A 15,040-nucleotide genomic window follows, 5' to 3' on the forward strand; every position below is an offset into this window, starting at 1 on the left:
ATATATATATATATATATATATATACATATATATATATATATATAAATACATATATATATATATATATACATACATACATACATACACATATATATATATATATATATATATATATATATATATATATATATATATATATATATATATATATATATATACATATATATATATATGTATATGAAAATCATATATATAATTCTTGACATAATTTATTTTAAACTCGCAGATTATCATGGATCTACTTTACTGTATTATTTAATAATATTATAGTTTATATCTTGTTATTATTCATTTATTTGAAATTTTATGTATTTAAAACCGTCCCGCGGGCCAGACTGGACCCTCTTGCTGGCCAGTTTTGGTCCCCGGGCCAAAAGCTGGACAATCTGTGTATCTCCGCGCTCCAGAAACCAGTCTAAAGACTGGGCGTGTACGTCGACCTGCAGGACCTAAGCTGAAGGAGGAAATCAAACCCTCGGTCCTGCTGCCCACTGAGACTAAAACCCAGCAGCTACCCACCTTTTGCTGACCCAGCTTCTTCCTGTCCAGGTCCACATCCCGCACCGGTTCTGGTTCTGGAGATCCCGGTGGTCCTTCCCGAATCCCGTCGAGCTTGCAGTCAACGTGGCCTTTAGAGGAGGAGGAAACCGGGGAGGAGGCGGAAACAGAGGAGGAGGAGGAAGCGCCGTCTAGATGTGAAGGAGAGGAAGATGGAGAGGTGGTAGGCAGAGCCATCTTGTCACCACGGAGACGCAGCGTCTCCTGCCGTAGTGTCTCGTTCTCGGAGGCCAGTTCCTGCCGCTCCCGCCGGACTCCAGTCAGCTCCTTGGTGAGGGTGTCCAGTCGCTGCCGGAGCTGGCGGATCTCATCGCGAGCTCTGTTTCGCTCTGCGCGAACCTGGAGACACCAGATGAGCCAATCAGCAGCGTTCACCCCGACCTTCACCGTAGCGTGTGGAAACGTGTCCACCCACCTTGCTCCACTTCTCCCTCCAGTTGGCAGTGCAGTCGGACCACCACCTCATCGTCTTCTCCATCTGGGCCGCCCTGGCCCGAGCCTCTTCCAGCTCCCTGAGCCGCAGCTCCTCCCTGCTCTCCCAGTCGCCTCCTGCCGCCTCCCCCATGGACCCCAGGGAGCCCAGCCCCAGTCCTCCAAGGCCGGGCGACAGCAGCAGCGGCGGGCTGGAGCTCGGCGTTCCTCCAGTGGGGCTCGGGGTGTGGGCGAGGCTGTCCGGGGAGCGGACCCCCCGGTCAGACCCCAGACCGAGACTGCATAACAGACCCGCTCCGGTTGACTTCCCACCTTCAGACAGGTGGGGGCTGGGGGTGTGGTTCATGGTGAAGGCGGGACTAAGACTGCATCCTTTTCATCAGTCTCCTAGAAACCTGAAGACGGAGAGAGATAGGAGGTGAAGCTCGCTGATGTCATTTGCACAGCAGGAGCAGAAGTAGAAGTAGAAGTAGAAGCAGACAAGCAGAAGTAGAAGTAGAAGCAGAAGCAGACGTAGAAGTAGAAGCAGACAAGCAGAAGTAGAAGCAGAAGCAGAAATAGAAGCAGACGCAGTAGCAGAAGTAGAAGCAGATGTAGAAGCAGACAAGCAGAAGTAGAAGCAGACACAGTAGCAGAAGTAGAAGCAGACAAGCAGAAGTAGAAGCAGACGCAGTAGCAGAAGTAGAAGTAAAAGCAGATGTAGAAGTAGAAGTAGATGTAGGAGTAGAAGTAGAAGCAGACATAGAAGTAGAAGCAGACGCAGACGAGCAGAAGTAGAAGCAGACGTAGAAGTAGAAGCAGAGGCAGAAGTAGAAACAGACATAGAAGTAGAAGTAGAAGCAGACGTAGAAACAGAAGCACAAGCAGACACAGAAGCAAATGTAGAAGTAGAAGCAGGTGTAGAAGCAGACAGAAGCAGATGTACAAGTAGAAGCAGAAGGGAAAGCAGATGTAGAAGCAGACGAAGTAAAAGCAGAAGTAGAAGCAGACACAGAAGCAGACGTAGAAGTACAAGCAGAAGTACAAGCAGACAGAAGTAGAAGCAGAAGTAGAAGCAGACAGAAGCAGATGTATAAGTAGAAGCAGACAGAAGCAGACGTGGAAGTAGAATCAGACGCAGAAGTAGAAGTAGAAGCAGACGCAGAAGTAGAAGAACACATAGAAGTAGAAGCAGAAGCAGAGACAGAAGTACAAGCAGACATAGAAGCAGAAGTAGAAGTAGAAGCAGGAAGTAGAAGCAGACGTAGAAGTAGAAGCAGGAAGTAGAAGCAGACGTAGAAGTAGAAGCAGAAGCCCTCGAGGCCGAGCACACAACACAACCACTCCCCACCCCACTCATGCCGCCACCCCGCCAGCTGTGGGAAAACTCCCAGTGATTTAGGAGACAGAGGAAGAAGGCTGACTGATTGGAGGCTTGCAAGACGGGAAGAAGGAGGACCTTCCATTTTTCCCCCAGATAAATTACAGGTCTGATTTATTTGGTCTGATCATGTCCACCCAAAACCAGTCCATCCTGAACTAGTCCATCCAAAACCAGTCCATCCTGAACCAGTCCATCCAAAACCAGTCCATCCTGAACCAGTCCAAACCTGAACCAGTCCATCCTGAACCAGTCCATCCAAAACCAGTCCATCCTGAACTAGTCCATCCAAAACCAGTCCATCCAAAACCAGTCCATCCTGAACTAGTCCATCCAAAACCAGTCCATCCTGAACTAGTCCATCCAAAACCAGTCCATCCTGAACTAGTCCATCCAAAACCAGTCCATCCTGAACCAGTCCATCCTGAACCAGTCAATCCTGAACCAGTCCATCCTGAACCAGTCCATCCAAAACCAGTCCATCCTGAACGAGTCCATCCAAAACCAGTCCATCCTGAACCAGTCCATCCTGAACCAGTCCATCCAAAACCAGTCCATCCTGAACCAGTCCATCCTGAACCAGTCCATCCAAAACCAGTCCATCCTGAACCAGTCCATCCAAAACCAGTTCATCCAAAACCAGTCCATCCTGAACTAGTCCATCCAAAACCAGTCCATCCTGAACTAGTCCATCCTGAACCAGTTCATCCAAAACCAGTCCATCCAAAACCAGTCCATCCTGAACTAGTCCATCCAAAACCAGTCCATCCTGAACTAGTCCATCCAAAACCAGTCCATCCTGAACCAGTCCATCCAAAACCAGTCCATCCTGAACCAGTCCATCCTGAACCAGTCCATCCTGAACCAGTCCATCCAAAACCAGTCCATCCTGAACTAGTCCATCCAAAACCAGTCCATCCAAAACCAGTCCATCCTGAACTAGTCCATCCAAAACCAGTCCATCCTGAACTAGTCCATCCAAAACCAGTCCATCCTGAACCAGTCCATCCTGAACCAGTCAATCCTGAACCAGTCCATCCTGAACCAGTCCATCCAAAACCAGTCCATCCTGAACGAGTCCATCCAAAACCAGTCCATCCTGAACCAGTCCATCCTGAACCAGTCCATCCAAAACCAGTCCATCCTGAACCAGTCCATCCTGAACCAGTCCATCCAAAACCAGTCCATCCTGAACCAGTCCATCCAAAACCAGTTCATCCAAAACCAGTCCATCCTGAACTAGTCCATCCAAAACCAGTCCATCCTGAACTAGTCCATCCTGAACCAGTTCATCCAAAACCAGTCCATCCAAAACCAGTCCATCCTGAACTAGTCCATCCAAAACCAGTCCATCCAAAACCAGTCCATCCTGAACTAGTCCATCCAAAACCAGTCCATCCTGAACCAGTCCATCCAAAACCAGTCCATCCTGAACCAGTCCATCCTGAACCAGTCCATCCAAAACCAGTCCATCCTGAACCAGTCCATCCTGAACCAGCCCAGGAGTGAGTCTTCTGAGGTTCGAAGTTATCGACTGATTAACATGTCAAACGTGGAAATGTGAAAATATTAGGAGAAAAATCCGACCTGGAAGTTTCTCAAGGGTTTACACCTTCCTGGGGATGGATGGATGGATGGACCCACAGATAGATGGATGGATGGATGGACCAACAGACGGATGGGTGGATGGATGGACCAACAGACGAATGGATGGATGGATGGACCAACAGACGAATGGATGGATGGATGGGTGGATGGATGGACCAACAGACGAATGGATGGATGGATGGATGGATGGATGGACCAACAGACGAATGGATGGATAGACCAACAGACGAATGGATAGATGGATGGATGGATGGACCAATAGACGAATGGATAGATGGATGGATGGATGGACCAATAGACGAATGGATAGATGGATGGATGGATGGACCAACAGACGAATGGATAGATGGATGGATGGATGGATGGACCAACAGACGAATGGATGGATGGATGGACCAACAGACGAATGGATGGATAGACCAACAGACGAATGGATAGATGGATGGATGGATGGACCAACAGACGAATGGATAGATGGATGGATGGATGGACCAACAGACGAATGGATGGATGGATAGATAGTTAGATAGATAGATAGATAGATAGATAGATAGATAGATAGATAGATAGATAGATAGATAGATAGATAGATAGATAGATAGATAGATAGATAGATAGATAGAGCAGCAGCTGAAGACGACCTTCCATCTTGATCAACAAACTGATCCAGAAAGCTGCTTCTGTGCTTGGAGTAACTCTGGAGCCGCTGGAGCTGATTGTCCAAAGAAGAATGCTGCACAAGCTGATGAAGATGATGGAGGATTCTTCACACCCTCTCCACAACACAGTGATGAAACAACAAAGTGTGTTCAGTGAGAGGCTTCTTCAGGTCCGATGCAAGACTGAAAGATACAGAAGATCATTCCTGCCAGCAGCCTCCAGAACAAGACCTCCTCTAGTTAATCATTATTTACTACAATATTGAATTTCCCTTTGGGATTAATAAAGTATTTTTCATTTCATCTTTCTCACAGCTTCCTTCATGCTGACTAGGTTTCATCATCAACTGCAGCCAGAAGTAAATCTTGAGGCCATTTCTCCACAGTTAGAACTCCTCTTCCCTTTCCACAGCCTTCCTTCCGGTCTTTCCTTCCTTCTCTCTTTCTTTAGCGTGCCTCTGCGGTGAGCCCCACCCTCCATGCAAAGCTCAGCCAGCCAGCGGGTCACACTGCCGGGTCTTAACAGAAAGTATGTCCACGCTGACCAGATGTGTTATGGCCAGCATATCCCTGACCCACACTGGCTCGTACTGGGAATGGATGCTTGCTGCTGTCTGAGGTGAGGGGTGACACCCTGCTGTCGGCAACAGATGGGTTTGTGTGTTTATGGCTGTGATTTATGAGAATGTGACCATGAAAAGAGCCAGTCTGCAGCTACAAAGGACTTCCCCAGTGCTCACCAAGCTATCTGTGTTGTTGTTGCAGTCTCCTCTCTAAATGAGAAACAGTTCTGGAGACTTTTTTTTAGCCCAGTTAGGTTTCCAGGGCTTCCAGGTCTGACCCACACACTGTTAAAAAAAACAGACTGCACTCAAGCTTTTCCCTCAACTTTTTACATTCATAAGCACTGCAAAAACCTGACTCTACAACTTACCAGCTAAGCAGAGCCCTTCACCGTCACCATGGAGACAAGAATCCATCATGTCACCAGAGCAGATGAGTCTGATGAGCGGCCTGGATGTGATCACTCCGTGATGACGGAGAAGATGAGATACCATGACTTATCCATTTCATTCCACTCTCCACACATCCAGTCACATAAACACAGAACTTGTAATTCAGCCCATCAATAAACATGAAGAGCTTCAAGAGAAATTAAAATGATCCACAGAGGAAAAAACCTTAGATGTGTTGGATGTTAAGATGAAACTTCTGAAGCCTGTATGTATAAAACAGCACAACCCGAAACACAGACCAAGAGATAACCCCTCGGTTCAAACATATGAAAGCACCGCGGCTACGCGGAAGCTCGTCAATGAGTGGTTCAACCACGTGTCCCGCCGTGCATTTCTGAAGCGTCCCAGAAGCCAAGGCTGCACTAAAATACGTGGCTTTAACGTTAATCTGGAGCAGAGCGAACTGTTCAGGTAGGAAGTCAGATGTAAAGGGACAGAAAGCAGTTGATCTGGAAGTAACACGGGCGGGCAGCAGAGTCGGGGAAAACAAGACGGAGGTGATCATGGTGGAGATGATGTGACATGGCACACCATCCTGATGGAAATTCCATCAGGAGATGTGCTCATCTTTGTGTTTCCACCACATCGGTTCAGTCCACATCCTGCATCCGGTTCAGCTGAAGCAAAACCGGACCAGATTTTCATGTGGACCAGAGTGTAGTTGTGTGTTCTCGCCTCCACAAGCCAAACAAACAGGGAGGCGCTGCCTGAATTCCCCCTCAGTGTAAATACTGAGCAACAACCAGAACGTTTCAGCTGAAAGCTCATTTCTTTGTGTCAGACAACAACCGGCAGAAGCTTCTCTGAAGTCCATCTGAGACCAACCTGCAGAATCTGCATGCCATCACTCCTTTGTTTCTGATTATCTGTAGAGCAAAGCTTAAAGTATGCATCCCATAATATTACATATGTCTGACTGTGCAGTTGTACAGGTCTAATGCAGGATTCCAGCTCAGACATCAGACAGAGCTGGAGACGAAGCCAATAGGACGCTCCCAACCTTCAAACGGGGAATTTACATTTATTTATTTATTGTTTTTATTCATCTGTTGATAGATTTTGTGGCTGAGGTGAAAGAACAGATGGCTTCACATGATGGACACGCGTAGACACAAGGATCAGCTCTGAGACGGAAAACATGAAAACTGCTGGTTTTTCTGCACTTTATCTGGCAATATTATGCAGAAACTTTGTGATGAGGGTTGTGTCTGCCGCAGCTGCTGCACATTTACCCTCTGGGTCAGATTAGAAAAATAATCCACACATATCAGGCCAGCATCAGCATCTAGTCCTGCAGCTGGACGCACTGAAATCATATCTACTCGCCTATTCATCTCAGCATACAGTCAAGGTTTGTTTATTCTCAAATTCCCCCATAAAAAACCCAAATATTTTAATTTCATCTCAGACAAGAGAGCATGCGATAAAAGACTGAGTCAATAAATCCTGAAATAAACAGATAATCTGTCAATAAACTGATCAATTATCAGACTAATCACTAAAAGTGCAGCAGAAACTGTGTGAAAGCTGAAGAAAAAGACAAAGTACAACACTTTCATCAGTTTCACCCAACATGCATGTAAAGTCCATGCAAAAAGACGCAGCCAGGGCTCGAACCGCTGACCTTTCTGCTGGGAGGCCACAGCAGTAACCACTAACACACATCTCACCCCTAACACACACACAGACTGTGCATGTTAGGTGTGACGTGTTCTCTCCACTGCGTTTCTACAACACAGTGAAAAGGATCGTCTTCCTGGCTTTATTCCAGCCATAGAGGATCATTATTTTCCTGCTTTTCTCATCACTTGTTGATCTTTGGCTGCTCCTGATTGGACGTTACCGTCAGTTTAAGCTCTCTGATTGGTGGAAAGTCTGACAGGAAGTGTCTTCATCATCGTGTCCAGGTGAGAACAAAGAAATAGGCACAACCCTACGTGTGTGGATTGTAAACCTCCTGGACGGATAGAAATGCTGGAAAACCTCAGCTGGAGGGTCACATGTCCATCCCAGAGTTGCACCGTTCCTGATGGTGGAAGAGGTCAACCTTGCCGAGATCTGATAGAGGTTTAAGGTTAAAACATGTTTCATAGAAATACGAAACTAAAAGCCAGTAATGTTCATGTAAACATCTAAAGTAAAGATCAGCTGTTTACCAGCTGCTCACCAACCCTCCGTCGTGATTAGTGTCAGACACCAGCTGAGTTGTGGACCGACATTCTTCCCTCGGACTAAACCTCCCTCCATGTCGAAACAAAACTACTGAACAACCACCTCCTGTGTCCCGCGGGGCCCCAGGTGTTATTCCAACCAGAAGCGCCACTCTAGCAAATTATACAGAACATTCCTGAAGCATGACGCGGCCCTACATGGGGTGTTTCCTCAGCATACACGCCAATGCAAACACACCAACCTACACACACTGTAAAACTCGCCACCGTGTGTGTGTGTGTGTGGGTGTGTGTGTGTGTGTGGGTGGGTGGAGGGGTCAAGGTCAGAGCTACACTGACTGAGCTGTGCAGTGAGACCCAGCAGGAAGACAGATGATACAGGGTGAGATCAACAGTGTCATCATGTGTCCCCGTATCCATGTAGCTATGTAGCCGTGTATCCATGTAGCCGTGTAGCCGTGTATCCATGTAGCCGTGTATCCATGTAGCCGTGTATACGTGTAGCCATGTAGCCGTGTATACGTGTAGCCATGTAGCCGTGTATACGTATAGCCATGTAGCCGTGTATACGTATAGCCATGTAGCCGTGTATACGTGTAGCCATGTAGCCATGTATACGTGTAACCATGTAGCCGTGTATACGTGTAGACATGTAGCCATGTATACGTATAGCCATGTAGCCGTGTATACGTGTAGACATGTAGCCATGTATACGTGTAGCCATGTAGCCGTGTATACGTGTAGCCATGTAGCCGTGTATACGTATAGCCATGTAGCCGTGTATACGTATAGCCATGTAGCTGTGTAGCCATGTAGCCGTGTATACGTGTAGCCGTGTATACGTGTATACATGTAGCAGTGTATACGTGTAGCCATGTAGCAGTGTATACGTGTAGCCATGTAGCCGTTTATACGTGTAGCCATGTAGCCGTGTATACGTGTAGCCATGTAGCCGTGTATACGTGTAGCCATGTAGCCGTGTATACGTGTAGCCATGTAGCCGTGTATACGTGTAGCCATGTAGCCGTGTATACGTATAGCCATGTAGCCGTGTATACGTATAGCCATGTAGCCGTGTATACGTGTAGCCATGTAGCCGTGTATACGTGTAGCCATGTAGCCGTGTATAAGTGTAGCCATGTAGCCGTGTATACGTGTAGCCATGTAGCCGTGTATACGTGTAGCCATGTAGCCGTGTATACGTGTAGCCATGTAGCCGTGTATACGTGTAGCCATGTAGCCGTGTATACGTGTAGCCATGTAGCCGTGTATACGTGTAGCCATGTAGCCGTGTATACGTATAGCCATGTAGCCGTGTATACGTGTAGCCATGTAGCCATGTAGCCGTGTATACGTATAGCCATGTAGCCGTGTATACGTATAGCCATGTAGCCGTGTATACGTATAGCCATGTAGCCGTGTATACGTGTAGCCATGTAGCCGTGTATACGTGTAGCCATGTAGCCGTGTATACGTATAGCCATGTAGCCGTGTATACGTATAGCCATGTAGCCGTGTATACGTGTAGCCATGTAGCCGTGTATACGTGTAGCCATGTAGCCGTGTATACGTGTAGCCATGTAGCCGTGTATACGTGTAGCCATGTAGCCGTGTATACGTGTAGCCATGTAGCCGTGTATACGTGTAGCCATGTAGCCGTGTATACGTGTAGCCATGTAGCCGTGTATACGTACAGCCATGTAGCCGTGTATACGTACAGCCATGTAGCCGTGTATACGTACAGCCATGTAGCCGTGTATACGTGCAGCCATGTAGCCGTGTATACGTGTAGCCATGTAGCCGTGTATACGTGTAGCCATGTAGCCGTGTATACGTGTAGCCATGTAGCCGTGTATACGTGTAGCCATGTAGCCGTGTATACGTGTAGCCATGTAGCCGTGTATACGTGTAGCCATGTAGCCGTGTATACGTGTAGCCATGTAGCCGTGTATACGTGTAGCCATGTAGCCGTGTATACGTATAGCCATTTAGCTGTGTATACGTGTAGCCATGTAGCCGTGTATACGTGTAGCCATGTAGCCGTGTATACGTATAGCCATGTAGCCGTGTATACGTATAGCCATGTAGCCGTGTATACGTGTAGCCATATAGCCGTGTATACATATAGCCATGTAGCCGTGTATACGTGTAGCCATGTAGCCGTGTATACATTTAGCCATGTAGCCGTGTATACGTATAGCCATGTAGCCGTATATACGTGTAGCCATGTAGCCGTGTATACGTTTAGCCATGTAGCTGTGTATACGTATAGCCATGTAGCCGTATATACGTATAGCCATGTAGCCGTGTATACGTATAGCCATGTAGCCGTGTAGCCGTGTATATGTATAGCCATGTAGCCGTGTATACGTATAGCCATGTAGCCGTGTATACGTGTAGCCGTGTATATGTATAGCCATGTAGCCGTGTATACGTATAGCCATGTAGCCGTGTATACGTGTAGCCGTGTATATGTATAGCCATGTAGCCGTGTATACGTATAGCCATGTAGCCGTGTATACGTGTAGCCGTGTATATGTATAGCCATGTAGCCGTGTATACGTATAGCCATGTAGCCGTGTATACGTGTAGCCGTGTATATGTATAGCCATGTAGCCGTGTATACGTATAGCCATGTAGCCGTGTATACGTGTAGCCGTGTATATGTATAGCCATGTAGCCGTGTATACGTATAGCCATGTAGCCGTGTATACGTGTAGCCATGTAGCTGTGTAGCCGTGTAGCCATGTAGCCGTGTATACGTGTAGCCATGTAGCCGTGTATACGTATAGCCATGTAGCCGTGTATACGTATAGCCATGTAGCCGTGTATACGTGTAGCCATATAGCCGTGTATACATATAGCCATGTAGCCGTGTATACGTGTAGCCATGTAGCCGTGTATACATTTAGCCATGTAGCCGTGTATACGTATAGCCATGTAGCCGTATATACGTGTAGCCATGTAGCCGTGTATACGTTTAGCCATGTAGCTGTGTATACGTATAGCCATGTAGCCGTATATACGTATAGCCATGTAGCCGTGTATACGTATAGCCATGTAGCCGTGTATACGTGTAGCCGTGTATATGTATAGCCATGTAGCCGTGTATACGTATAGCCATGTAGCCGTGTATACGTGTAGCCATGTAGCTGTGTAGCCGTGTAGCCATGTAGCCGTGTATACGTGTAGCCATGTAGCCGTGTATACGTATAGCCATGTAGCCGTGTATACATGTAGCCATGTAGCCGTGTAGCCATGTAGCCGTGTATACGTGTAGCCATGTAGCCGTGTATACGTGTAGCCATGTAGCCGTGTATACGTATAGCCATGTAGCCGTGTATACGTGTAGCCATGTAGCCGTGTAGCCATGTAGCCGTGTATACGTGTAGCCATGTAGCCGTGTATACGTGTAGCCATGTAGCCGTGTATACGTATAGCCATGTAGCCGTGTATACGTGTAGCCGTGTAGCCGTGTAGCCATGTAGCCATCCAGTCACACGTTTTCTGTCCTCATAAGGCTGAGAAGACATCTTGATTTCTTTTCTAACACCAAATTGACTATAAGTTTGTCTGTAGTGATGATACAGCAGAGCTAAAAGAGGAGAATCTCTGCAAGGTTTTACAGCTTCAAAGCTTCTCCCGTTTAAATAAAACAAAGCTGGTTTGCATACGGTACATAGATGAAAGATGCAGATATTTCTTCCTGCGGGGTTGGGGAGGGGGGAGCAGGAGGTGATGAAACTCCAGAAGAGACATGCAAAACACCTAAACGTAGAATAAAAAGTCTGTTTGGTTCAACTCGCTCTGTTTTCACAATTTTATGAGCAAAGTGTGAACGGCTTCATAAAACCCATCCTGTATATGAGTGTGATGAATGTGTCTATCCTGAAAGCAAAGATTTCTGCTTGCAGACGCTGGAAATCAGTCTGATCGTGTCTAAACGTGTCTGATCGTGTCTGATCGTGTCTGATCGTGTCTGATCGTGTCTGAACGTGTCTGATCGTGTCTAATCGTGTCTAATCGTGTCTAATCGTGTCTAATCGTGTCTAAACGTGTCTAAACGTGTCTGATCGTGTCTAAACGTGTCTAAACGTGTCTAAACGTGTCTAAACGTGTCTAAACGTGTCTGATCGTGTCTGATCGTGTCTGATCGTGTCTGATCGTGTCTAATCGTGTCTAATCGTGTCTGATCGTGTCTGATCGTGTCTGATCGTGTCTAAACGTGTCTAAACGTGTCTGATCGTGTCTGATCGTGTCTGAACGTGTCTGAACGTGTCTGATCGTGTCTGATCGTGTCTGATCGTGTCTAAACGTGTCTGAACGTGTCTGAACGTGTCTGATCGTGTCTGAACGTGTCTGATCGTGTCTGATCGTGTCTGATCGTGTCTGAACGTGTCTGATCGTGTCTAAACGTGTCTAAACGTGTCTAAACGTGTCTGAACGTGTCTGAACGTGTCTGATCGTGTCTAAACGTGTCTAAACGTGTCTAAACGTGTCTAAACGTGTCTGATCGTGTCTGATCGTGTCTGATCGTGTCTGAACGTGTCTAAACGTGTCTGATCGTGTCTGAACGTGTCTGATCGTGTCTGAACGTGTCTGATCGTGTCTGATCGTGTCTGATCGTGTCTGATCGTGTCTCAACGTGTCTGATCGTGTCTGAACGTGTCTGAACGTGTCTGAACGTGTCTGAACGTGTCTGATCGTGTCTGATCGTGTCTAAACGTGTCTAAACGTGTCTGAACGTGTCTGAACGTGTCTGATCGTGTCTGATCGTGTCTGATCGTGTCTCAACGTGTCTGATCGTGTCTGATCGTGTCTGATCGTGTCTGAACGTGTCTGAACGTGTCTGATCGTGTCTGATCGTGTCTGATCGTGTCTGAACGTGTCTGATCGTGTCTGATCGTGTCTGATCGTGTCTGATCGTGTCTGATCGTGTCTGAACGTGTCTGAACGTGTCTGATCGTGTCTGATCGTGTCTGAACGTGTCTGATCGTGTCTAAACGTGTCTGATCGTGTCTGAACGTGTCTGATCGTGTCTGATCGTGTCTGATCGTGTCTAATCGTGTCTAAACGTGTCTGATCGTGTCTAATCGTGTCTAATCGTGTCTGATCGTGTCTAATCGTGTCTAATCATGTCTAAACGTGTCTGATCGTGTCTAATCGTGTCTAATCGTGTCTAATCGTGTCTAATCGTGTCTGATCGTGTCTGATCGTGTCTGATCGTGTCTGATCGTGTCTAATCGTGTCTGATCGTGTCTGATCGTGTCTAATCGTGTCTAAACGTGTCTGATCGTGTCTGATCGTGTCTGATCGTGTCTGAACGTGTCTGAACGTGTCTAAACGTGTCTGATCGTGTCTGAACGTGTCTGATCGTGTCTAAACGTGTCTGAACGTGTCTGAACGTGTCTGATCGTGTCTGATCGTGTCTAAACGTGTCTAAACGTGTCTAAACGTGTCTAAACGTGTCTGATCGTGTCTGAACGTGTCTGAACGTGTCTAAACGTGTCTAAACGTGTCTGATCGTGTCTGAACGTGTCTGATCGTGTCTAAACGTGTCTGAACGTGTCTGATCGTGTCTGATCGTGTCTGATCGTGTCTGATCGTGTCTGATCGTGTCTGATCGTGTCTAAACGTGTCTAAACGTGTCTAAACGTGTCTCATCGTGTCTCATCGTGTCTGAACGTGTCTGAACGTGTCTGAACGTGTCTGATCGTGTCTAAACGTGTCTAAACGTGTCTAAACGTGTCTGAACGTGTCTGATCGTGTCTAAACGTGTCTAAACGTGTCTAAACGTGTCTGAACGTGTCTGAACGTGTCTGATCGTGTCTGATCGTGTCTGATCGTGTCTGATCGTGTCTGATCGTGTCTGATCGTGTCTAAACGTGTCTAAACGTGTCTAAACGTGTCTCATCGTGTCTCATCGTGTCTGAACGTGTCTGAACGTGTCTGAACGTGTCTGATCGTGTCTAAACGTGTCTAAACGTGTCTGAACGTGTCTGAACGTGTCTGAACGTGTCTGATCGTGTCTGATCGTGTCTGATCGTGTCTCAACGTGTCTCATCGTGTCTGAACGTGTCTGAACGTGTCTGAACGTGTCTGAACGTGTCTGAACGTGTCTGAACGTGTCTAAACGTGTCTAAACGTGTCTGAACGTGTCTGAACGTGTCTGAACGTGTCTGATCGTGTCTGATCGTGTCTGATCGTGTCTCAACGTGTCTGATCGTGTCTGATCGTGTCTGAACGTGTCTGAACGTGTCTGATCGTGTCTGATCGTGTCTGAACGTGTCTGAACGTGTCTGAACGTGTCTGATCGTGTCTGATCGTGTCTAAACGTGTCTGAACGTGTCTGATCGTGCCTGAACATGTCTCATCGTGTCTAAACGTGTCTGAACGTGTCTGATCGTGTCTAAACGTGTCTGAACGTGTCTGATCGTGCCTGAACATGTCTCATCGTGTCTAAACGTGTCTAAACGTGTCTGAACGTGTCTGAACGTGTCTGAACGTGTCTGAACGTGTCTAAACGTGTCTAAACGTGTCTAAACGTGTCTGAACGTGTCTGAACGTGTCTGATCGTGCCTGAACATGTCTGATTGTGCCTAAACATGTCTGAACGTGTCTGAACGTGTCTGATCGTGTCTGATCGTGTCTAAATGGTGTCTGATTATTTCTGATTGTGTCTGATTGTGTCTGATCGTGTCTAAATGGTGTCTAAGCATGTCTGATCGTGTCTGATCGTGTCTTATAAGGCAGGATTTTATAACTGCCTCTGAAAAAGCAGAGGCTACACGCTGTATATGATATCATTGCACAATTGTTGTAAAACAAATTATCACAATTAGAGTCAGTTGTTGTGCCAGGGGTCTTCCCAGACAGGAAGAGTGTGCGTGTTAAGGTGCATGTGACTGATGTGCATGAGCATGAAGCAGGACTTAAGGATTGTCTGCTAATCTTTGACAATTAAAAACAGTCCGAAATAAAAAAAAGTAGACAGCGTGGTCTGGACATAAACAGCCTTCAGGACGGCGTCTGGAGGGACGTAGTCCAGGTCCTGCAGTCCAGGTCCTGCAGTCCAGGTCCTGCAGTCCTCCTCTTCCTCTGACTGAAACGCTGCTGGTCGCCATAATTATCATGTCCGAAACAAGCAGAGCTAAACTTAGACACATGCTCTCCCCCTTCCTCCCTGCTGCTTCTGCTCCGACTTCACTCTTCCATGATCCGGTTTACTTTTACCA

General features: G+C 46.9%; 1 protein-coding gene across 1 annotated transcript in view; it reads right to left on the minus strand.

Moving 5' to 3' along the window:
* The window catches only part of ccdc102a (coiled-coil domain containing 102A), a 63,530-nt gene that overhangs the window by 39,334 nt on the left and 9,156 nt on the right, over positions 1–15,040 (minus strand). Inside the window, exons 2-3 of the mRNA XM_079240325.1 lie at positions 975–1,386; positions 521–898 (exon numbers count right to left, since the gene is read on the minus strand). Coding sequence (XP_079096451.1) covers positions 521–898; positions 975–1,337 — 741 coding nt within the window. The 5' untranslated portion in view covers positions 1,338–1,386. The remainder of the gene's footprint in view (positions 1–520; positions 899–974; positions 1,387–15,040) is intronic.

Source organism: Telmatherina bonti (genome assembly GCF_933228915.1).
Source record: "Telmatherina bonti genome assembly, chromosome: 1".
Lineage (NCBI taxonomy): Eukaryota > Metazoa > Chordata > Actinopteri > Atheriniformes > Telmatherinidae > Telmatherina > Telmatherina bonti.